Source organism: Hypanus sabinus, chromosome 17 (genome assembly GCF_030144855.1).
Source record: "Hypanus sabinus isolate sHypSab1 chromosome 17, sHypSab1.hap1, whole genome shotgun sequence".
In the NCBI taxonomy this organism is placed as follows: Eukaryota; Metazoa; Chordata; class Chondrichthyes; order Myliobatiformes; family Dasyatidae; genus Hypanus; species Hypanus sabinus.
This window is the reverse complement of record NC_082722.1, coordinates 18,235,087-18,258,454: the sequence shown is the minus strand read 5'-3', so window position 1 is coordinate 18,258,454 and position 23,368 is coordinate 18,235,087. Positions and strand designations below refer to the sequence as shown.

General features: G+C 44.6%; 1 protein-coding gene across 3 annotated transcripts in view; it reads left to right on the top strand.

The window, feature by feature from the left end:
* tradd (tnfrsf1a-associated via death domain) overlaps window positions 1-23,368 on the top strand; it is a 47,562-nt gene that overhangs the window by 11,562 nt on the left and 12,632 nt on the right. For 2 of the 3 annotated variants that reach the window (XM_059992621.1, XM_059992623.1), the window contains exons 2-3: window positions 11,704-11,848; window positions 18,892-19,160. In XM_059992621.1, coding sequence (XP_059848604.1) covers window positions 11,713-11,848; window positions 18,892-19,160 — 405 coding nt within the window. In that variant the 5' untranslated portion in view covers window positions 11,704-11,712. Of the gene's footprint in view, window positions 1-2,658; window positions 2,832-11,703; window positions 11,849-18,891; window positions 19,161-23,368 lie in introns of those variants that run through there. The other variant, XM_059992620.1, reaches the window with a different exon arrangement.

Sequence of the window (23,368 nt, the reverse complement as noted above, 5' to 3'; positions counted from 1 at the left end):
CCCAAAAACAATCAAAGATCACTTGATTCAATGACCACAGGCCAGATTTACTCACATCAGACATAATGAAGACTTTTGAAAGGCTGTTCATGTCATTTCTCAAATCCATTCCTCAAAATTTTCTACCTGCACTGCAGTTAGCCTCCAGAGCTGACAGATCTGTAGATGTTGCAGTAGACATTGATCTAGACTTAATTCTGCAGCACCTCAACTCCCCCGGTATATATGTCAGGATTCTCTTTGTTAAGTTCATTTCAGCCTTCAATGCCATCATCCCTGAGTTTCTGCAAGAGGAAGTCTCCAACCCTAGAGTACAAGGTCTGATCTGCAGGTGGATCATGAACACCCTGTCTGGCAGGGGACAGTATGTGAGACTAGGCAAGCACATCTCCGCATCCTGCCCTCCTCAGTCTGCAGTGGTGTGTTTCCTCCGCTCTCCTATTTTCTCTGTACACTAGTCTTCAGTGATCTAGTTGTTAAATGGATAAAGTTTGCGAACAAACACCGCTGCCATTTGGCTAATCACCAGAGGTGACAAATCCAAGTTCCACCAGGAAGTAGTAAAGCTCTTGTCCTGGTGTAGTCGCAGCAACTTGGAGCTCAATGCCCTCAACACAGTGGAGAGGCATATCGACTTAAGAAGAAATGTGTCTCCTCTCCACCCACTCACCGTCAACAACTCTGCAGTTAGCATCATTTCAACTTTCTCCTTCCTGGGCATCATTATTTCACAGGACTTCATGTGGGAGAAATGTATCTCCTTCATTAACAAAACAGCCCAGCAGACGATGTGTTACTTGTGGCGATTGGTAAAATTCTATCCTTGCCAGAACATACTGGTGCAGTTCTACGCTGTCATCATAGAGGGGAGCATCCTCACATCACCCGGTACTCTCTGCTTTGGTGCAGCATCCACTCACAATGTACGAAAACCACAATGAGCTGTCAGGTCAGCTGAAAAGCTCATTAGCTGCGTCTACCATCACTGCTGGACTTGTGTGTGTGTCTAGGACAGGCATGGGCAAACTACGGCCCGCGGGCCATATGCGGCCCGTTAAGCTTTTTAATCCGACCCGCAGAATTTGATGAAATTATATTAATAAACCTTGTTAACGTTTTTTCCCCACAATTCTGGCGTTTTCCCAATAGATGACGCACTCTATATACATTGACCTTTGTTGAGGTGCAGCGTATTACTCCACATTTGCGCTTTACTCTTTGTTCGGCTCGACCTATTTGTGTGAACAGGCATTCAGCATCATGAACATCAACAAAGCCAGCCACAGATCCAAGTTAACTGACCAACACCTCAGATCCATCCTGAGAATCGCCACAACAAAGCTAAATCCAGACTTTGATGCGCTGGCTAAAAAGGGAGACCAACAACACTGTTCCCACTGAAATTAAAAATATGTTTCTTCGTTGTGTTATGTAAAAAATGCATTTGAAAATATTTTTTTCAATAAGCCTTACATGTTACATGTCATTTCTGTTAACTGATGGACATGAGTAGTGCGCAGGTGCACGTACGTTCTCAAAATAAAAAATGCGCTCCAGATCAAATAACGCGCTCTGCATACTGGCGCGCTGTCATTGTTCTGTCTTTGTGCGGGTCGTTGTTGAGTTTTGGCACAGGGGACAATTGAATAAGAAGGAGCAGGACAAGTAGTCCTGCATCTCCTACCGTTTTTGAAATAAAGACAGTCAGGAGGAGAGTGATGATGATAATATCTTGAAGGATAACAGAATTTTCAGTGCTTTAAAATAATAACTGTTACTATTAAAAAAGCTGTATTTTATTCATTTAATTTTCAGTGTTTTAAAAGTCATTTCAATAAATAGCTAAATACCATGGGACTTCAAAGACAGATATTTTGTTGTAATGCATTTGTTCATTTTCAATTGAAATTAAAGCACATGTTTTCTACATATCCCATGATATTTTATTTTCTCTTATGAGGTGTGTTACCAAAACACTCCGTCCATCTGCTCCTGGTCCGGCCCCCCTGTCAAATTTTAGAACCCTTTGTGGCCCTCAAGTCAAAAAGTTTGCCCATCCCTGGTCTAGGACAAAGAGGCAGTCAGGAAAAATTATTGTGGACAGTACCCACCCTGCAAAATGCCTTTCCTAGACATTCCCTTCTGGAAAGCACAACAGCGCTATTAAAACAAAAACATCACACTATCGTAAAAGTTTCTTAACCCAGCCAGATAATCTGATCAATCGTTATAGTTAGCCCCCCCCCACCCCACTTTATGTACGAGCCGTCACTATACTGCACTGTAAATATTTTAAACTACTTTTTGTAATGCTGCTTGTGATTTTATGCACACACTATTCCATACCTGTCCTTTAGTTTCTAACCTAGCAGCAAATACCTCGTACATGTAAATGTACAGTACATGGCAAATAAAGTTAAACCAAGTGGTTCATCTAGTGCGGTTCACATGTTCTTGATCTCAGCTGGCTTGTCAGCAGTACACTTCAAACTGAGGAAGCTCGAAATTAATTATACACTACAGAGAAAAAGCCAAGAATAAGGGAGCCTTGTGTCTTAAATGTAATAAATGTGCCCTGGTGTTTGGAAGAGGGAGTGGGAATTGTAGTTGGCGTGCTTGCTGTAACTGGGAATTGTTGTAAAAGGTGGAAAGAACATTGTCTGCAGGAAGCTTACTCCATTTAGTTACCGGATATACCCAGAGCAGGAAGGGCCTGTGCAAACATTGCACACTGACGGGAGGCTTGAGACTGCCGCTGGAAACAGCCAGCATTTGCGTATTTGTGGAAACTGTGCTGCGTGATGGACACTGGGTTTGGTGAAACAATGCAGGTGGGTTTTAATTTGTGAACTTTTCTGTGCTCGTTGTTATCCTCTTGCAAGTGTTGAGTTTTTGTTGTCACAACCCTTTCACTTCAGGGCACCAATTCCACATGGATAGCAACTTTACCGTACACACGCCGTATGGTTTCCTGATAACAAGGAGCAATGGCGGGCCTGACCTAACAGAAGCCATCACGTCGATAGGCTTAGTGTAGAGTTACTTGGAATACAGGAGCAGTTCTTTGGAACTATATTAGGTCTCCTTGAAACTTATTGATTATCGAAAAGCTGAAATTGAGTGGACCTGCAGAGGACTTTCTTATAAAGTGGGAGTCTAGGACCAGAGGGCACAGCCTCAGAATAGATGGATGCACTTTTAAGAATTTCTTTAGCCAGAGGGTGATGAATCTGTGGAATTATTGCTACAGTCGGCTATGGAGACTTAGTCATTGGGTATATTTCAAGTGAAGGTTGATAAGTTCTTAATTAGGGTGTCAAAGGTCAAGATGAGAAAACAGGAGCTGGGTTGAAGGAAAATAAATCAGATGTGATCAAATGACGGGAAGACACTGTGGGCTGAATGGCCTACGACTTATTTCTTAGTATGAGGGGTACAGTTAAGGTGAATGCATGCAGGCATTTTGGGTGGTACTCTAACTAAGGGTCACAGCTTAGGGGTGAAAGGTGAAATATTTAAGGGGAATCTGAGAAGAAACTTCTTTACTCGGAAGGTGATGCAAGTTTGGAACGAACTGCTGCCCGAAGTGCTAGATGAGGGTTCAATTATAACTAAGAGAAGTTTGAATGGGTACAAGGATGGGAAGTGTTTCAAGGGATATGGTTGGGTGCAGGTTGATGTGACTAGGCAGAATATCAGGTCACTATGGACTAGATGGGCCAAAGGGCCTGTTTCTGGGCTGTATTGTTCAATGACTCTGTAGATTTACCAGAATGAAGCTAAGAATCTAATTATGGTTAGAGAAAACAGTCTCCTTTTCCCTAAATGAGGATTCAATTGAAGTTTTCATGGTATTGAAGGGGAATTGAGAGAGTAGGTAGGAGTATATTTGGCTGAATAGTGAGTTAACGGTATAAGGCAAGTACTGGAGCTGGGTCTCTCGGGAAGGTATCGGAGCTTTCCGAGTGAACTGTGTTATACAGTGGCCTCCTATTGATCCTGTCCAGCTGTAAGGCTGGGTGATCCAGAGCAGGTGTAGAGGTGCGGGGGCAATTTGATTGTGGTACATAAGAAGGTTGTAGTAGAGAAGTGCAAGGTGTAGAAGAACTTGCAATGGGAAGAGAGGAGATATGATCAAGGTAGAACGGCAGTAAAAATTGACGGGTAACTGCATGAGGAACAATTAAACTGTTCCAGGAGATATTTCAAACACAACATAAGGGAACCATAGCCAGAGCTGTGTGGTTGACAAAGGAAAGAGAACTCAAATGGTGAATGCTTTACTCGAGAAGGCCAAATGTAATAATTTGAGAAGGTAGGTGAGATGGGTAAGAAGAGAAGATGAAAATAGTGCAGTTAATACAAACTCTATCAAATTTCTACAGTTGTTACTATTCATTTCAAGAGGTCTTGAATACAAGAGTAAGGTTATAAGGCACTGGTGAGGCCTCACTTTGAGTACTGAACAGTAACAGCTTTTCATCTACGAAATGATATGCTGGCATTGGAGAGAGTTCAGAGGAGGTTCACAAGAATGATTCTGGGAATTTAAGGGTTACCATATGAGGAGCGTTTGATGGCTCTGGGTCTGTACTCACTGGAGTTCAGAAGGATGCGGGGGAATCTCGTTGAAACTTTTCGAATGTTGAGAGGCCTAGGCAGAGTAAATGTGGAAAGGGAGTCGATGACCAGAGGGCATAGCCTCAGGATAGAGGGGTGTCTATATAGAACAAAGATGTGGAGAAATTTCTTTAGCCAGAGGGTGGTGAATTTGTTACCACAGGCAGCTGCGGAGGCCGGGTCATTGTGTGTATTTAAGGCAGAGGTTGTTAGGTTCTTGATTTGACACGGCATCAAAAGTTGTAGGGCAACAGCCGAGGATTGGAGTTGAGGAGGGGGAAAAGGATCAGCCATGATTAATTCTGCTCCAATGTCTTTTGGTCCTATGTACAGTGGAGAGCATTCCGACTGGTTGCATCTCTGCCGCCAATGCACCTGATAGCAAGAGGCTGCAGGGTGCTGTAGACTCAGCCAGTCCTCACCACCTTTGAGGACAGCTCCAAGTGGTGGTGCCTCCAGAAGGTGCCATCCATCTATGAAGACTCACCATCCGGGACATGCACTCTTCATGATGCTGCCATTGGAGAGGAGATACAGGAGTCTGAAGACCCATACACAATGAATTAAGAGTAGATTCTTCCCTTCCACCATCAGATACCTCACGAGCACCACAGAATTTGTCTTTTGCACTATTCATGTATTTAGTAACTTGTCTTGCACTGCACTGCTGCCTCTAGACAACAGGTTTCATGACATGTCAGTGATAATAAACCTCATCCCAAAGGGTGCCTGACATGCATTGAAGTGGCATGTAGTAAAAGGGCTGGGCTGAGAGCCAAGAAAGGAAACCCGTGTACCAAGGGCACAATGCTTAAAGATGGCTCTGCTTCATCTGTGTGTGTGGCATCCTGTATCCAGTCTCCACTCCGGATTACCTGGCTCACAGTTTGCCAGTTTTAACGGAGAGCTTACATCTGTGCTGGGCTTCACCTGGAAATGGTTGCTGCTGTTATCTTGGAAGGAGAAATGCTAGATGAAGTGAAAATTGATGAGGAGGATATTACAGGAGAGTTTAATTAGTTTCCTGACGGAGCCGATGCATTCCAGATTGCTGAGGGAAGTGTGGGTACTGAATGCAAAAGAGTTTGCCTTCATCTTCCAGTTGCCAGGGCGGTACGAGAGGAGGAGTTGCCAACCTGAGACATAGGCCCTTTCCTTAATGGTATTGGTCCACGATATGGAAAAGGTTGGGAACCCTTGTACTAGAGGACCATGTTCAAAATAGAGTACAGAGCCTGTCCAGCAGCCATAAGCCAGCCAGTTTAACCTCTGTGCTGGGGAAGCTTTCACAAATTATGTGGGGGAAAAAGAATTAATAGGCATTTGGGGAAGATTAAGTTAGCTAATATCTACATGTACGGGGTTTCGGAAGGCATTTTTCTAAATTCCTACAGCCCGAATGGCAAAGCTGAAGCCATGAAATAAAGAGGTTGGCTGTAGCTTGAGTGAAAAAAGGTCCAGAGCCAGAAAGCAGAGTGCTGTGATAAACAGCTGTTTTTCAGAATAGGGGATGGTCATCTACAGGTTCCCCAGGAATGTGTGACAGGGCCATTTCCTTTCTTTGATGCACATTCATGACTTGAAGTTTGGTTTGTGAAGTGAAATGTCAAAATCTGCAGACAGCGTCACATTGAGGTTAGCACTGTGCTGCAAGAGGATGTGGATACACAGCAGACTGGGCAGGTAAGAGGCAGCTGAAATTTTAACACGGAGAAGTTAACGGAGTAAATTTCTTACACACAGTGTAGCTGGTACCTGGAGTGAGCTGTCAGAGGAGGATGTAGAAGGAAGGAAAGAGGGAAGAAGACTTAATGAAGGCAGATGGGATGAGGTGAAGGCAGGCATGATTGCCAGCATAGAGGCAGTGGGCCGAAGGGCCTGTTGTATGCTGTACAACTCTATTGAGTGTGACAGTGTCAGAAGGAGAAACATAGGCCGATTGCCACACTATTAAACAGGAGCTGATTGTTTAACTTCTGTTACTCTGAAAGAACTGTTCATATTATGATTGATTGGTAAAAGTACATTGGATATTTACATTGGATATTGTGTGTCATAAACAGTGTAGAGTGAAAGAGCAGGCTGGTGAAGTTGGTTATTTATAAAACGCTGTTTAGACCACAACTGGAGAATTGCATTGGATTCTTGTTACCACACTTGGATCCTGGAGAGGGAAGAAAGATTTTGGCTGCATGGTGAGGCCAAGGTAGTCCCCTGAACAGAGGAAGCTGAAGGTTGGAGAGGCCTACAAAGTCATGACTGGCTCAGATGGTGCAGGTAGAGAGGTTTAGATGGTTCTGGCAAATATTTCTTGTTCTCCATCCTCACTTCCCTCAAGTAGAGCGAAGAGCACCAGAGCTTTGGAAGGGGCAGAACTTTTTATGCAATTATGGAAATGCTGGAAACAAAACTGCCAAGGCTTTGAAAAGGAATTCACAGATCTGTGAAGGCAAGTAATGCGCAGACCTACAGAGGAAGAAGGTGGAATGTGCTGGCATGGACATTGTGGCTCCTGTGGCCTTCCTCTGTGCTCATTCAATTTCGTAGCCAAAGGAGCCTCCTGGCCAAACCCAGAGGGCAGCACTCAGAGAACAGTTGAAATTTGGAACAAAAATGATGCTGGGCCAGTTGTTAATTTGAAACCTAGGTTCAGTGAGCAAAACTAACAAAATGACTGAGAAATAAGGGCATAAAGAGGGTATGTGCAGTTGGATCGCAGATCAGCCTTGATCTGATTGGTCAATAATTTTTTCCGAAGGCTCTGGTTCTCCAGTCCCTCCGCACTAATCCTAACCTCATTATCAAACCCACAAATAAAGGGTGTGTTGTAGTAGTCTTGAGGACTGACCTCTACCTTGCTGAGGCCCAGCGACAACTCTCGGACACCTCCTCTTACTTACCCCTCAAGCAGGGCCCCACTAAGCAACACCAGGCCATCGTCTTGCACACCATCACCAATCTTATGGACTCTGGGGATCTCCCATCCACTGCCACCAACCTTATTGTTCCTGCACCCCCCACGTCCTGTTTCTACCTCCTACCCAAGATCTACAAACACGCTTGTCCAGATAGACCCATTGTTTCAGCTTGTTCCTGCCCCACTGAACTCATATCGGCTTAGCCCAATTGTTTATCTCCCCAGTTCAGACTCTTCCTATCTACATCCATGACACTTCACACACTCTTTCAATGATTACAAGTTCCCTGGCCCCATCATCTTTTTTTTACTATGGATGTCCTATACACCTCCATCCCCCACCAGAAAGGCCTTAAAGCTCTCCGTTACTTTCTGGACACCAGACATAACCAGTTCCCCTCTGCCTAGTGGAACTTGTCCTCACTCTCAATAATTTATCCTTTGTCTCCTCCCACTTTCTTCAAACAAAAGATGTAGCCATGGGCACTTGCATAGGTCCCAGCTATGCCTGCCTTTTTGTCGGCTACGTGGAACAGTCCATGTTCCACACCTAAACTGGTGTCCGTCTCCCACTTTTCCTACGCTACATCGATGACTGCATTGGTGCAGCTTCCTGAACCCTGCTGAACTCCTCGACTTCACTCACTTTGCCTCCAGCTTCACCCTGCCCTCAAATTCTCCTGATCCATTTCTGACACCTCCCTTCCCTTTCTCGATCACTCTGTAGCTATCCCTGGAGACAGCTTATCCAGCAATATCTATTACAAACCCACGGACTCTCACAGCTACCTGGACTAGACCTCTTCCTTCCCTGCTACTTGTAAAAATGCCATCACCTTCTCTCAATTCTTCCGTCTCTGCTGCATCTGCTCTCAGGATAAGGCTTTCCATTCCAGAATGAAGGAGATGACCTCTTTATTCAAAGAAAGAGGCTTCTCTTTCTCCACCATCAATGCTGCACTCAACTGCATCTCCTCCATTTCACACACACATCTGCTCTTACCTCATCCGGTTCCTCTTGCCCTCACCTACCACTCCACCAGCCTTCATGCCTTGCACATAATTCTCCGAAACTTCTGCCATCTCCAACAGGATCCCACCACCAGGCACCTCTTGCCCTTCTGCTACCTGACTTTTTGCTATCCGCAGGGATTGCTCCCTACGCGACTCCCTTGTCCATTTGTCCCTTCCCACCGATCTCCTTCCTGGCAGTTCTCCTTGCAATCAAAACAAGTGCTACACCTCCTCCCTCACTACCATTCAAGGCCCCCGACAATGCTTCCAGATGAGGTGACACTTCACCTGTAAGTCTGTTAGGGTCATATACTGTGTCCAGTGCTCCCAGTGCGGCCTCCTGTACATTGGTGAGACATGACGTACATTGGGAGACGGCTTCGCCAAGCACCTATGCTCCATCTGCCAGAACAAGCGGGATCTCCCAGTGGCCACCCATTTTAATTCCACTTCCCATTCCCATTCTGATATGTCCATCCATGGCCTCTTTCACTGCCGTGATGAGGCCACGTTTGGTTGGAGGAACAACGCCTTATATTCCGTCTGGGTAGCCTTCATCCTGATGGCATGAACATTGACTTCTCGAACTTCCAGTAGTGCCCCCCACCCTCTTCTTCACATCCACATCCCCTTTTAGATTAAGTTATATTCAACTTTATTGTCATTGTGCCAAGTACAGATACAAAGCCAGTGAAATGCAGTTAGCATCTAACCAGAAGTGCAAAAGAATAGTGTTATTTACAAAATAACTATGAATAAAAAGTAAGTGCTACAACACACAAATATAAAAGTACTGAGACAGTACAATATGCGTGCAATACTGCTTAGCGCTGTGATGTGAGGTTCAGCAGGGTCACAGCCTCAGGGAAGAAGCTCTTCCTGAGCCTGCAGGTGTGGGAGCGGAGGCTCCTGTAGTGCCTACTGGAAGGGAGGAGAGTAAAAGGTCCATGGTTAGGGTGAGATGCATCCTTGATAATGCTTTTCACCCTGCTCAGGCAGCGTTTATGGTAGATGTTCTCAATGGTGGGCAATTGGGTGTCAATAATCCGCTGGGCAGTTTTCACCACATGCTGGAGTGCTTTGCAGTCCGATATGAGACAATTGCCATACCACACTGAGATGCAGTTGGTGAGTATGCTCTCAATGGTACGGCGGTAAAGGTCCGTCAGTATCCTGGGACAGAGGTGAGCTTTCTTGATGCTCCGCAGGAAGTAAAGGTGCTGCTGCGCCTTTTTGATCAGATGGCAGAGTTCAGGGACCAGGTGAGATCCTCGGAAGTGTGGACACCAAGGAATTTGAAGCTTGATACACACTCCAGTACAACTCTGTTAATGTAGATGGAGATTCCCTCTCTCACCTTATCACCTTGCCTGCCTATTGCCTCCCTTTGGTACTCCTCCCCCCCCCCTTTCTTTCTTCCATGGCCTTCTGTCCTCTTATATCAGACTCCCCCCTTCTCCAGCCCTGTAACTCTTTCACCAATCAACTCCCCAGCTCTTTACTTCATCCCTTCCCCTTAAGGTTTCACCTATCACCTTGTATTTTTCGCTCTCCCCTTCCCCCACCTTTAAAATCTACTCCTCAGCTTTATTTCTCCTGTCCTGCCGAAGGGTATCAGCCCAAAATGTCGATTGTACTCTTTTCCATAGATGCTGCCTGGCCTGCTGAGTTCCTCCAGCGTTTTGTGTGTGTTGTTCTGGATTTCCAGCATCTGCAGATTTTCTCTTGTTTGGACAATAGTTCCATATGATTTGGGCTGAGTGCACACTGCTGTTGAATGAGTTTTCAGGATACAGTCTGACAGCCAGAAGTGCAGTGTTGTTTCACTGATAGCATGCAGTTGGATTATAGACCAGCCTTGATCTGACCCGTGATTAGACTCTCTGGAGATGCCCATTTTGTTTGCCTGGTAGACTAGTTAAGGCATTCTCTTTGGTTTCAAATGAAAATTAATTGTGTGGCTTTATTGTGTCTTGAAGGTTAATTGCATTTAAAAATGCACAGATTTTTACCAGATTATATCATTCTTCCAATATGCTGCGGAGTTTGCACTCTATGTGTTACTGGTGTTCATGTAATCACTTGACAGTTTGGTCATAAACTTGGCTGTTTACTGTGTCACAGGAATAAATGGCTGGGTTTAGCCAAGCTGCGATATTGCAATAGCAATCTTTCAGACTGATCATTTACATTTCCTGTGTGGCTCAGTATTCACAAGTTCTGCCTTACATTTTACACTTAATGTGGAGGCAGCCTGAATCTGCCTTTGTGCACTGTTGGCATGCTGAAATCTCACGGAGAACACGGTTGTGAACTGGCTGGTTCACACGGAGAATGTCGCAGGTGTGTTTGGGGAGGTAGTGAAGGGTTAAGTGAACATTGAATGGGGTTATTATTGTATCATAACTTCAACGTAATTGGAGGAAATTATGTCAGAGGTAGGTTACTTATACAGAGAGTGGGGAGAGGGGGCTGTTGGGTGGCTCGACTCCGGGGACTGAGAAAGGGTTATTCCACGCTTTATGTCTAAGTAGATAGAATCTGCCCTTGATGGTAGGACAAGCCTCAAGCATTGCATTAAGATAGCTTGTTGATTTGAAAGAACTTCTCCAAAGCACCTATTGCTGATGGTGTTGCCCTTGGCGCCACGATACTGTAGCCGTTAGCACCACTCTGTTACAGCTTGGGGGTGGCGGAGTTCAGAGTTCAGTTCTGGGGCCATCTGTAAGGACCTTGTATGTTCAGCTGTGATCATGTGGGTTTCCTCCAGATCCTCCTCTTTCCTCTCACAGTCCAAAGATGTACCAGTTATTAGGTGAATTGGTCATTGTAAACTGCCTCAGGTTAAGTAGGTGGGTCGCTGGACGGTAAGACTCGGGGTGGAAGGCCCTGTTCTGCGCTGTATCTTTAGATTTTAAAAAAATAACTAATTGTAGGCAAACCTCAGAAGTTCTGTGCCTGAGCAGCGTAACAGCAGTTGCAGTTGACAGTGCTGGATGTTGTCTGCTTCTATAGTGATGACTGTAACCAAGCTGTTGCTGATTTTGTCTGCCTACCGCGTCGCTGGTCCTAGCAGGGGCCAGTCTTCGTGTGATCCATACACAAGGACAGCCTCTTCGATGTGGATAACTGCGTAACTTTTACCGTTTCAGTGACCGACAATGGAGCCCGTGTCACCGTGCTGGGTGGGCAGTGTGTTTCTTTTCATCTATTCCGACAAGGTTGATCTGTCAAACCTTTACCAGGATCCACAGATGCAGTTAAAGATTTATAAAGCGCTGAAGCTATCTCTTGCAGGTAATTTACAGCTTTCTTGTGCCTGTACTAGAGCTCTTGATTTTTATACCAATTAATGTAAATACATTGCAAAGTCGTCTATGCTTTTTTCCAGTAGTGAGGCGTTTGCTATTGAGAGCCAATTGTATATCTGAAATAAGCAGAGCAAGAGTTCTATTGGTCAATTTTGTTAATACATCTATAAGGAACATTTTGATTGTACTTCATTAAAGTGGACGAAGTATCAGAATGTTACAGTTCAACTCAAAAAATACTGGGAGAACTTAGCAGACCTGGCAGCGTGTATGGAAATGAATCAATAGTCAATGTTTTCAGCTGAGGCCCTTCATCAGGGCTGGAAAGGAAGGGGAGAAAATGCCAGAATAAGAGGGTGAGGGCAGGGGAAGGATGTAGGAAGAAGCTGGGAGAAGACAATTGGAAGAGCCAAAGGGCTGGAGAAAAAGGAATTTGATGGGAGATAACAGTGGACTGTGGAAGGAAGGGAAGAAGAAAGGGCACCAGTGGAACGTGTTAGGCAGGTGAGGGGAAGAGGTAAGAGGCCAGACTGGGGAGTAGAAGAATAGGGAATGGGAAGGGAAAGAAATTACCAGAAGGAAAAAAATCATTACGTCAGTTTGGAGGCTATCTAGACAGAATTTAAGATGTTGCTTCTCCCACCTGAGTCTGGCATCATCTTAGCAGAAGAGGAGGCCATGGCCCAACATGTCAAAACAGGAATGGGGATAGGAATTGAAATGGTTGGCCACCAGGAAATCGCAGATAGAGCTGAGGTGCTTGGCAAAGCGGTAGACGACAGCAACGGATTCACAGGTGAAGTGTCACCTCATCTGGAAGGACTGTTTGGGGCAGGAATGGAGGAGAAGGGGGAGGTGATTGGGAAAGAATGTGAATATTACAGTTAATAGGTTTTAGCATTTGAGGACTGTCTCTGGGCCTCTACACTCCAGAGTTTAGAATAAGGAGGGGGGATCTCATTGAAACCTGTCAAATATTAAAAAACCTAGATAAAGTGGATGTGGAGAGGATATTTCCTACTGTGGGTGACTCTATAACCAGAGGGCACAGCCTCAGAATAGAAATACTTCCCTTTAGAACAGAGTTAAGGAGGAATTTCTTTAGCCAGAGGGTGATGAATTTGTGGAATTTATTGCCACAGATGGCTGTAGAGGCTAAGTTGGTGGGTACATTTAAAGCAGAGGCTGATAGGTTCTTGAATAGTCAGGGTGTCAAAGGTTATGGGGAGAAGGCCAGAGAATGATGGACAATGAAGCAGCCATGATTGGATGGTGGAGCAGATGAATCGCCAAATGACCTACTTCTGCTTCTGTGTCTTGTGGTCTTATGATCTCTGGTCTAAAGTTTGGTGTTCCAAATCAGCTTTTAGATTTTGTAAAAGGGGGTTGTTGGGAGAGAGCTTAACAGCTCTTACTTCCTTTAAAAGGCGGATATATTATTTTCACAGCAGGAATTTTTCTGCAAAATCACAGGTGTTAGTGATCAACAAGATGTGAGTAATTGTATTGAGGAGAAGGTCCACTGATCTATACAGCCTACCCCATAAAAACATCCTGTGCTTCACTGTGCAGACTCCCACACCACCAAAACGGCTTGCTGTCCTTTGGGAGAAATGACGTAAAAAATCTGTCCATGTGGAGATAAAGCCTGGAAAGTTACTTCAGGCAATCAGGCCTTCTGTAAGAGATGGTTCCTGTTGTAGGTCATATTGTGCACCTTCTGTACGAGCTGATCTTGATTCTAGCTAGAAATAGATTCTGGCCTGGCCTCTGTTGGAGTAAATCGGCAACTGGGTTCAGCACATCTAGTACTTCTTACGAGTTCTCTCGGTCAGATTACTCTTTGCAAGTTGTAAAATACTTTGTCCAGTGACCAAAATTCATTATTAATCTTTAAAAATTCCTGTTCTCTCTAATCATGTGAAGAACCCTTTAAGCATCATGTTGTCACTGAGCTAGTTTGTACTAAATTGTGGACATGATCAGTGGCCTCCATATTGGCTGTCCGTCTGCTCTAGCTATAGCCTCATGTTCACAACATTACAACCTTATTCAAAGATTTTTTGTTATACAGTCAATCGCGTTTTTCCCTGTCCACTATCTCAATGTCATTGCTTGTAAGAATAGGCAGGGGGGTGAGGGAGAGTTCAAAAGTTCATTCATTATCGAAGTATGTATGCAGTATATAATTCTGAGATTCTTCTACTCCAGATAGCCATGAAACAAAGAAACACCATGGAAGTCAGTTCAAAGAGAAACAGCAAACCCACCACCCCTGCAGAAAAAAGTGGTAAAACGATCAACCCCCCCCCCGAACAAAATGCAACAAGAACATCAACCTCCAAATCCCCCCTCCCCCACTCAAAATGCTAACAAGTATGCAAGAACATCAACCCTCAGATCCCACCTCCCCCCACACAAAATTGCCACAAGAACCCTAACCCCCAAATTCCCCTCCCCTGCACAAACAAACAATGGGAAAGAACGGTGAAAGCACAGAATATATAAACGATAAGACAGAAAAAAAGTCCATAGTCCGAAATCCATACACAGAAACCTCAGTAACATTATTAATAGAGAGAGACTTTGGGCACAGCGATAGGCAACACAGGTATCCCCTTCAGCAGCACAGCGAACTGAAGGCCATCAACATTTCCCCCTCTGCATTCGCCTCGAGGCTTCAATCTTCCTCGTTGCTTTAATCGATGAACAGTTCAATTGGCGAAATGGAGTCGAACAGTGGCTCATGCTCCATCTCACAGTTTCTATGCCTCAAAGTTTGCACTCGCTGCTTCCTGGATTCTTCTCGGAGACAGAAAAGCTCCAGATTGCTCAATTGGTCTCCTAACCGGAAATCGCAGGCTTCAGCAGTTCCAGAAACAAATTCAGGATGAAAAACTGATATAAAAGAAGCAAAATAAGTAGTTGTCATGGTTTATCTAGAAGATGCCAACCAAGGGGCCATTGTACGCAGGTAGAGTCTTGACTGGAGAACTTTGGGGAGGAAGAGAGCTTTTTAACGGTATCTGCAGAAATGGATGTAACCAAACAGGAAACAAATACAGATGAAGGATCTGCTGAGTCCAGTGGGTGGGTGGCCAGCTGAAAAAATTGCAGGCAAATGGCTTTGTTTTTGTTGAGGAAAACAAAACCAAATTGCTGTGGATAGTCAGGAGGTCAGACAGCATCAGTGGAGAAAGAATAATTGATGGAGGTTCAGTCACTGAGTGTATTCAGGTCAGATGAGGCATGGTTAGTTATTTAAGGGATAAGGGCACAGTTTATCAATGGGGATGAGGTAAAAGATTAGTTATGTGGTGGAGCAGGCACGAGAAGGCAGATGGTCTAATTCTAGTGGCCTACTATTAAAATGTAGCAACAATTATATAATTTAGAAGGCGCTCTGCAGGAAGTGGATGGAGCCCAGTCTGTCACAGGCAAAGCCCTCTCCCACCGCTGAGCACATTTACAAGGAGCACTGTCACAGGAGAGCGGCAGCCATCATCAAGGACCCCAGTGTCCTGGCCACGTCCTCTTCTCGTGGCTACCATCGGATAGGAGGTGCAAGTCCCAGGTCACCATGTCCAGGAACAGTTATTACCCTGTAACCACCAGGCTTCTGAGATGGTGTGGGTAACTTCACTCACCACAACGCTGAACCAGTGGGCGATTGTAAGCAAGCACTCGTGAGACTGCTCAATGTTGGCTGTAAACAAGAAACAATTATAGTCGACAACTTTAACCAGGTCTGTTTGAAGAAAAGCCTGCCCGATTATCACCATATAACCATGCGCCAGAGTTCCAACACTCTAAACCACTGCTACACTACGATAAGGAATGTGTATCGTTCCTTCCCAAGACCCCATTTTAGCAAGTCCGATCACTTGGCTGTACTCCTACTACTTGCGTATAGACAGAGCCTAAAAAGCAAAGCTCCAGAGATCAAACAAGAGAAAATCTGTCGATGCTGGAGGAATAAACCCACAGCTACCTGGACTATACCTCTTCCCACCCTGTTACTTGTAAAATCACCATCCTCTTCTCTCAATTGCTCCTTCTCCCCTCCATCTGCTGTCAGGCTGAGGTTTTTCATTCTAGAACAAAGGAGATGTCGTCCTCCTTCAAAGAAAAGGGCTTCCCTTCCTCCACCATCAACACTGCCCTCAGACATATCTCTTCCATTTCACGCACATCTGCTCTCACCCCATCCTCTCACCACCCTCTCAAGGATAGGGCTCCTTTTGTCCTCACCTACCCCTCCACCAGCCTCCACGTCCAGAACATAATTCTCTGAGACTTCCACCATCTCCATCGGGATCCCACCACCAAGCACGTCTTTCCCTCCCTGCCCACATTCTGTTTCATGCAGGGATCGCTCCCTACGCGACTCCCTTGTCCATTCATCCATCCCTCCCCACTGATTTCCCTCCTTGCAAGTAGAACAAGTGCCACACCTGCCCGTACATCTCCTCCCTCACTACCATTCAGGGCCCCAAAGAGTCCTTCCAGGTGAGGTGACACTTCACCTGTGAGTCTGTTGGGCTCATCTACTGTATCTGGTGCTCCTGGTGTGGCTTCCTGTATATTGGTGAGACCGGATGTAGATTGGGAGACCGCTTTGCTGGGCACCTTGTCTGTCAGAAAAAGCGGAATCGTCCATTGATCACCCATTTTAATTCCATTTCCCATTCCCATTCTGATATGCCAATCCATGACCTCCTCTAACTGTCGCGACACTCAGGTTGGAGGAACAATACCTTATATTCCACCAAGGTAGCCTGCAACCTGATGACATGAACTTTGATTTCTCAAACTTCCGGTAATATCCACCCCCCCCCCCCCCCAACCACGTCACTGTTAAGCATCCCCTTTTCCCTTTCTCACCTTATCTCCTTACCTGCTTATCACTTCCCTCTGGTGCTCCTCCCCCTTTTCCTTCTTCCATGGCTTTATGTCCTCTTCTATTAGATTCCCCCTTCACCAGCCCTGTATCTCTTTAACCAATCAACTTCCCAGCTCTTTACTTCCCCCCTCCCCCTCCCAGTTCCACATATCGCTCTTTCCCCTCCCCCACCTTTTAACTCTACTCATCTTTTTTTTTCTCCAGTCCTGCTGAAGGGTCTTGGCCCGAAACGTCAGCTGTACTCTTTTCCGTAGATGCTGTCCAGACTGCATTTCCTCCAGCATTGTGAGCATGTTGCTGCAGAAATCAAGACAGCCAAGAGGATTGCCTTGAGTCAGTGGATTGGGCCGTGTTCAGGAGCTCATCCAAGAACCTGAACGACTACACCAGGGTCATTACAGACTTTTATTAAAACAGCTGTGGATGAGAGTGTACCCACAGAATCGTTCTGGGTTTTCCCCAGTCAGAAGCCCTGGATGAACAATGAAATCTAGAACCTGCTGAGAGCCAGATCAGAGGCATTTCAGTCTTGGAGATCAAAAATGCTACAAGAGGTGCAGCTATGATCTCTCAGAAGAAGGGGACATTCCAGACGACGAGCATCAATGAGGGATGTCGATGGCTGTGGCAGGGTTTGAATACCATTACAAAGTTAAATTTTGCCACATCGGGGACAGCAGAGCTTCACTTCCAGATGAACTCAATGCCTTCTATGCTTGCTTTGACCACCAGAACAAGGAGGAACCATCTTACACCCCCACATCTCCTGGTGATCCTTTGGCTTCAGTATCTGAAGATAAGGTGCAGATTGCCTTCAAGAGAGTGAATCCAAGGAAAGCATCCGGTCCAGACTGAGTACCTGGCCATACTGAAGACCTGTGCCGACCAACTGGCTGGTATATTCATGAGTCAGTGAAGATTCAGCATGTCATTGAAAACCTTGGCAAAATTCTATAGATATGTGGTGGAAAGTGTGCTGGTATTATGGCCTTGTATAGGAACCCCAATGCCTTTGAGTGGAAAATCCTACAAAAGGTAGTGGATTTGGCCCAGTGCATCGCAGGTAAATCACTCCCAACCATTGAGATGAAATGTTGCTGTAGAAAAACAGCATCCATCATCAAAGATCCTCACTGCCCAGGCCTTGCCCTTTTCTCGCTGCTGCCATGAGATAAAGGTACAGGAGCCTCAAGATTTGCACCACTGGGTTCAAGAACAGTCACTACTGCTCAACCATCAGGCTCGTGAACTAAAGGGGATAGCTGCACTCCTTTAAGGACTCTGTTATAGTATAATTTCATGCTCATTATTTATTGCTATTTATTTATATCTGCATTTACACAGTTGTTTACAGTTTATGCATAGATCCATTTGTGAAGAAGAAGAATCTCAGGGTTGTATGTGGTGATATGTATGCATTCTGATAATAAACTTTACTTTGAAATTTGACCTTTTCCTCAACCAACAGACTCACATTGAGGAACTCTACACTCATCTTCTCAGTATTATGTATTTGTTTATTTGTACGATTTGTTTTCTTTTACACATTGGTTGTTTGTCAGACTATTTATGAATAGTTTTTCAATAAATTCTACTGTAATTAATTTTCCTGTATATACCTGCAAGAAAATGTATCTCAAGGTAGTATAAGATGACATATACATACTTTGGATAAGATATCGCATGGGAGATTTTCAAAAATTAAGGTACAGGAATTAAGTTTCTAATCAAAAATTACTCCCATACAAACCTCAGTGCCAATTTTTTTAGAATGAGAAGGAAAGGGCGTGTGCCACAAGATAGGATATACTGTGCAAATCCAATCATTTAGATTTGGTCAAGAGGGTGTTGAGACTTACAATTAATGTTCACCTAATAAAAATCCGTGTTTCCTTTAGAAACACAAAGGAACACAAAATGGAGGGAACTGACTACGAAATGATAAATGGGATTGCATCTGTTCATTTTGAAGAGCTTGGAAGTTGTCACTGGAAGTGAGCTACCTTCATTGTAGTTTCCAGTGTGTCCGGCTACAAATTCCAAGCCCTTTGCATGCAACTTTAGGAGGCAAACCAAATCTGTGTGCAGTTTGTGTAAAGAGTTATCTCTTGCAATTCTCTTTGCAGATGCCACTGGCAGTAGTGGAGGTTATGAAATCCTGAAAGTTTACAGAAGTGCTTTTGGACTTCAGCTGAAATTTACAGAGGAAGTAAAATGCAGGAAGTTTCTGCACAGTTACGAAAGAGGCAGTCTCAAAAACGCTCTAGTGCATCATTTTCAAAGACAGTCTATCCCCAGCACGGCCTTTACAATGGAGCTGAAGGCTGGCCCGGTGACATTAGATGATATCCTGAATAAGCCAGAATCCTGCATAAAACACATCAAGGCAAATGAGGTAGGTAGAGAATCATAGCATTTTACTGCACCGGAGGAGCTTCATTCGATTCTCTGCAGGCTCTTTGAGAAAGCTGTTCAAGTTAGCCCCATGCCCTGGCTTTATCCTAATTGTGTGTAAACTTGGCCTTTCCAAACAAGTCTGTCTTTTGAAAGATTAACAGTTAGCTTTAAGTCGTCACATGTACATCAAAATATGGAGTGGATGCATTGCTTTGCGTCAAATCAAATCAGCAGGGATTGTGTTGGGCAGCCTGCAAGTGTTGTCTTGCTTCCAATGGCAGCAGAGCATATCTACAGCCGTGCACGTGAAGAAACCGGAGAAAATGCAGCAAGTCATGCGAAGAACGTACAACTTCCTTATAGACAGCAGTGATAATGAAACCCTAACCATACAGCTGTCTGCTGGAAAGTAATGTGTTAACCACTTTGTTTCCATGATGTATCTGTGGAATCTTGTTTGACAAGCCAACATCATCTTTAAAAGCCAGATCTTTATAACCCTCAGAAAAATTTCCTTCTTCTCTCTAATACTGCAAATGATTCAAAATCTGGTTGGAAGGTGACACGGGTGGAGAGACTTCTGTTCAGTTGTGATATTAAATCATCCCAGCAGGAAGGAGCAGATCCCAGGGCACGACTTCAGAGATCTGTCTTCACCTGATTGCCTCAGTGATAATTACTGAGGAAAAACTGGTCATTATTATAAACGCAAGAGATACTCCAGATGCTGGAAATCCACAGCAACACACGCAAAATACTGGAGGAACTTGGCAGATCAGGCAGCATCTAGGGAGAGGAATAAACGATTGTGGTTTTGGTCAAGACCTTTCATCAGGGCTGAAAAGCAAGGAGGAAGAAGACAGAATAAGTAGATGGGGGAGGGAATGCAGTACAAGCAGTGGCACTTTGCAACCAGATTTTAAATACTTTGCAAAATTACTCTACAAAGTGCTGGAGGAATATAGCAGATCAGTTAGCATCTATGGAAAGGAATAAGCAGTCAACATTTTGGGCCAAAACCCTTCTTCAGGATTGGGAAGGAAGGGGGAAGAAGCCACAGTAAAAAAATGGGAGAGGGCAAGGAGTACAAGTATGCAGGTGATAGGTGAAACCAGATAAGGGGGAAGGTGGGTAGGTGAGTCCATTATTAAGATTTTATGGTACTTGGAGGCATATGATAAAATAGGCCATAGTCAGCATAGTTTCCTTAATTGAGAAATCTGTTGGAATTATTTGAGGAAATAACAGGCAGAATAGACAAAAGAGAGTCCATGGCTGCTGTTCATCTGGATTTCCAGAAGTGCTTTCTGGAATGGAATAGGAGAATGGGCAACAAAGTGGCAGATGGAATATAATGCACTTTGGTAAATGGAATAAAGGCATAGACTATTTCCTAAATGGGGAGAAAATTCAGAAATCAGAGGTGCAAAGGATCTTGGGAGTCCTCATGCAGGATTCTCTAAAGGTCAACTTGCAGGTTGAGTCAGTGGTAAAAATGTAAAGATAGCATTCAATTTGAGAGGACTAGAATATAAAAAACAAAGATGTAATGCTGAGCCTTTATAAGGTATTGTTAGACCACACTTGGAGCATCATGAGCAATCATTTGGCCCATTATCTAGAAAGGATGGGCTGGCATTAGTGAGGGTGCAGAGGAATCACAGCTCATGAGGGTCAAAGATGACCTGGCACTCAGATTGGCTGGTGTTTACAGGATTCCCTGTGAATGCGGAGCAGAGTATATCAGCCAGACGGGACACACAGTGAAAACCTGCATCAAGGAGAGCAGGAGAAGTATCCGTTTGGGTTACCTAGAGAAATCGACGGTAGCAGAACACTGCATTCGCAATGGCCGCAGGATTGACTTTGACGGCACAAAACAACTGAGCTGTGCCAATGGCTTTGGGACTGCCTGGTAAAGGAAACCATTGAAAGAAAACTAGAGGAAAAGAATTTTAACAAAGATTAAGGTCCCTTTCTAAGTAAGAACTGGAATTTGATTTTAAACAAGGTGGGAGAGTGGAAACCTGATTGGACAAAGACTAACCCATCAGGAGGGACAGACTACGGGGGTATAAATACCACCAGACTAGACATGCCTGGGCATCATCCCTGATGAAGATGTGGTTTATCACAAAACGGTGGTTAAAATCGATGCCTGTATCAGGTTGGAAGCCCGAGAAGAGTTTATTCAGGTCATGAGAATTATTCTGGGAATGAAAAGGTTAACACGTGAGGAACGTTTGATGACAATGTACTTGGAGTTGAGAAGAATGAGAAGGGATCTCACTGAAACTTAACGAATGTTGAAAGGCTCGGATAGAGGGGATGTTCCCTACAGTGGCCAAGTCCAGGACTAGAGAGCATAGCTTCAGAACAGAAGGACATTCCTTTAGAACAGTGAAGAGGAGGAATTTCTTTAGCAAGAGGGTGGGGAATCTGTGAAATTCTTTGCCACAGTCAGCTGTGTGGAGGTCAGGTCACTGGGTATACTTAAAGTAGTTTGATAAGTTTTTGATTAGTAAGGATGTCGAAGGTTACATGGAGCAGGCTGGAGAATGGGATTGAGGTGGATAATAAATCAGCCATGATTGAATGGTGGAACAGATTCAATGGGCTGAATGGCCTAATTCTCCTCTTGTGTCTTATGGCCTTATGCATGGGGGAGTGGGGATGAGGTGAAAAGCTGGGAGGTGTTAGGTAGAAGAGGTACTGGGCTGAAGAAGAAAGAATCTGATAAGAGAGGAGAGTCCGCCACGTATGAAGGGAAGGGCAAGGAGGCTGGACACTATTGCATCGCTGTTTGTGGATCCTGGTCTTGTGCAAATGGGCTACCAGAATTTATTATTCCATGGTCTTTTCATTCCTTGGCACCATGGAAAGGAAGTTGGTCAGGAAGGGATGTGATGCAACTTCCAGACTGAAGGAATATATTCTGTTGATCAAGAGTTGGTATTAAACAGTTAGTCTGAGGCCTCATCTTGTACATATAAATGTGGAGGAAGCAGTCATTGTCTGAATAAGTATGCTGATCAATTTGCAAACCCCAGCTAGCAGGTAGCTTCTTCCCTGCACTTTACCAATTGAATGGGCATCCTTTTTCCAGCCCTACATTGTGCTTTTGGTCTCGATCAGTGCTTGCAAATTTCAGTGGAAGTGGTTTTTTAACATTTTTTATTTTCTTTTTAGGTATTTAAATGTTTTAACCCGTTCATTAATGCGTGTTGATGCTTTTAGGGCATATTTGTGTTTGTGGTATTTTGGGTTCATAGGAAACGGCTCTGACTGATAACAGCATTTTTGTTTATCCACGGGATGGCCATGCTTCTGTCCTTTGTGGAAAATAAGGACAGGTTTTATTTCATGAACTTGTGCATGGGTATTGGCAGTGGGAAAACCTTCAGTAAAACACATGCTAATGCCAGAATTTAAATGGATAACACCAAGAAAGAAAGTTCTAAGCTGTCAGAAGATATCAGTGGACTGGCCACAGTGGGGCATATGGAAGTACTGAAAGACAAGGTAATGGACTTTGGAATGCAAGCTGGACACGGAGATATATGAAGTTTACCGATGCAGAGGTATGTTGTAGGCAGTGAACAGGTGGGTTAAGCAGCTGTATGGGATACTTTCCCAAACAGACTAGATGGGTTGAAGGGCCTGGTTCTATGCTGTACTTTTCTATGATTCTCTGACTCTAACTAGCCAAAGCAGAATGTTCGAGGCTCTGCTTGAACTCTTCCTTTAAACAAAAACCTCATTAGCCTCCAATTAATGTGCCACGGGCCGCTCTGATCAGCACATTGTAGGTAGGATGTAGATTTAACTTGGAGAGATACAGCACGGTAAAGAGCCCTAACTGCCCACTTACACCCATTAACCTGCTGACCTGTACGTCTTTGGGAGGTGGGAGGTGTCAGAGCACCTGCAGGAGATCCACATGCTCACAGGGAGAACGTATAAACCCCTTCTAGAGAGCAGCGGGAATTGAACCGCGATGGTAGCACGCCATCCAATGGAATCCAACCATAGAGAATTGCCAGGTCAGGAGCACTTTGGTTGGGAAGAGGTCTGGGTTGTTTCCTTCATAACAAAGAAGGCCAAAGGCAGGTTTAAAATGTCAGGGTAAGCTCATTGTTCACCTGCACTGTTGTTCCTCTCTGTGCCTTGTGGTGCATCAGGCGGCAACCTTGCCGATTCTTCAGC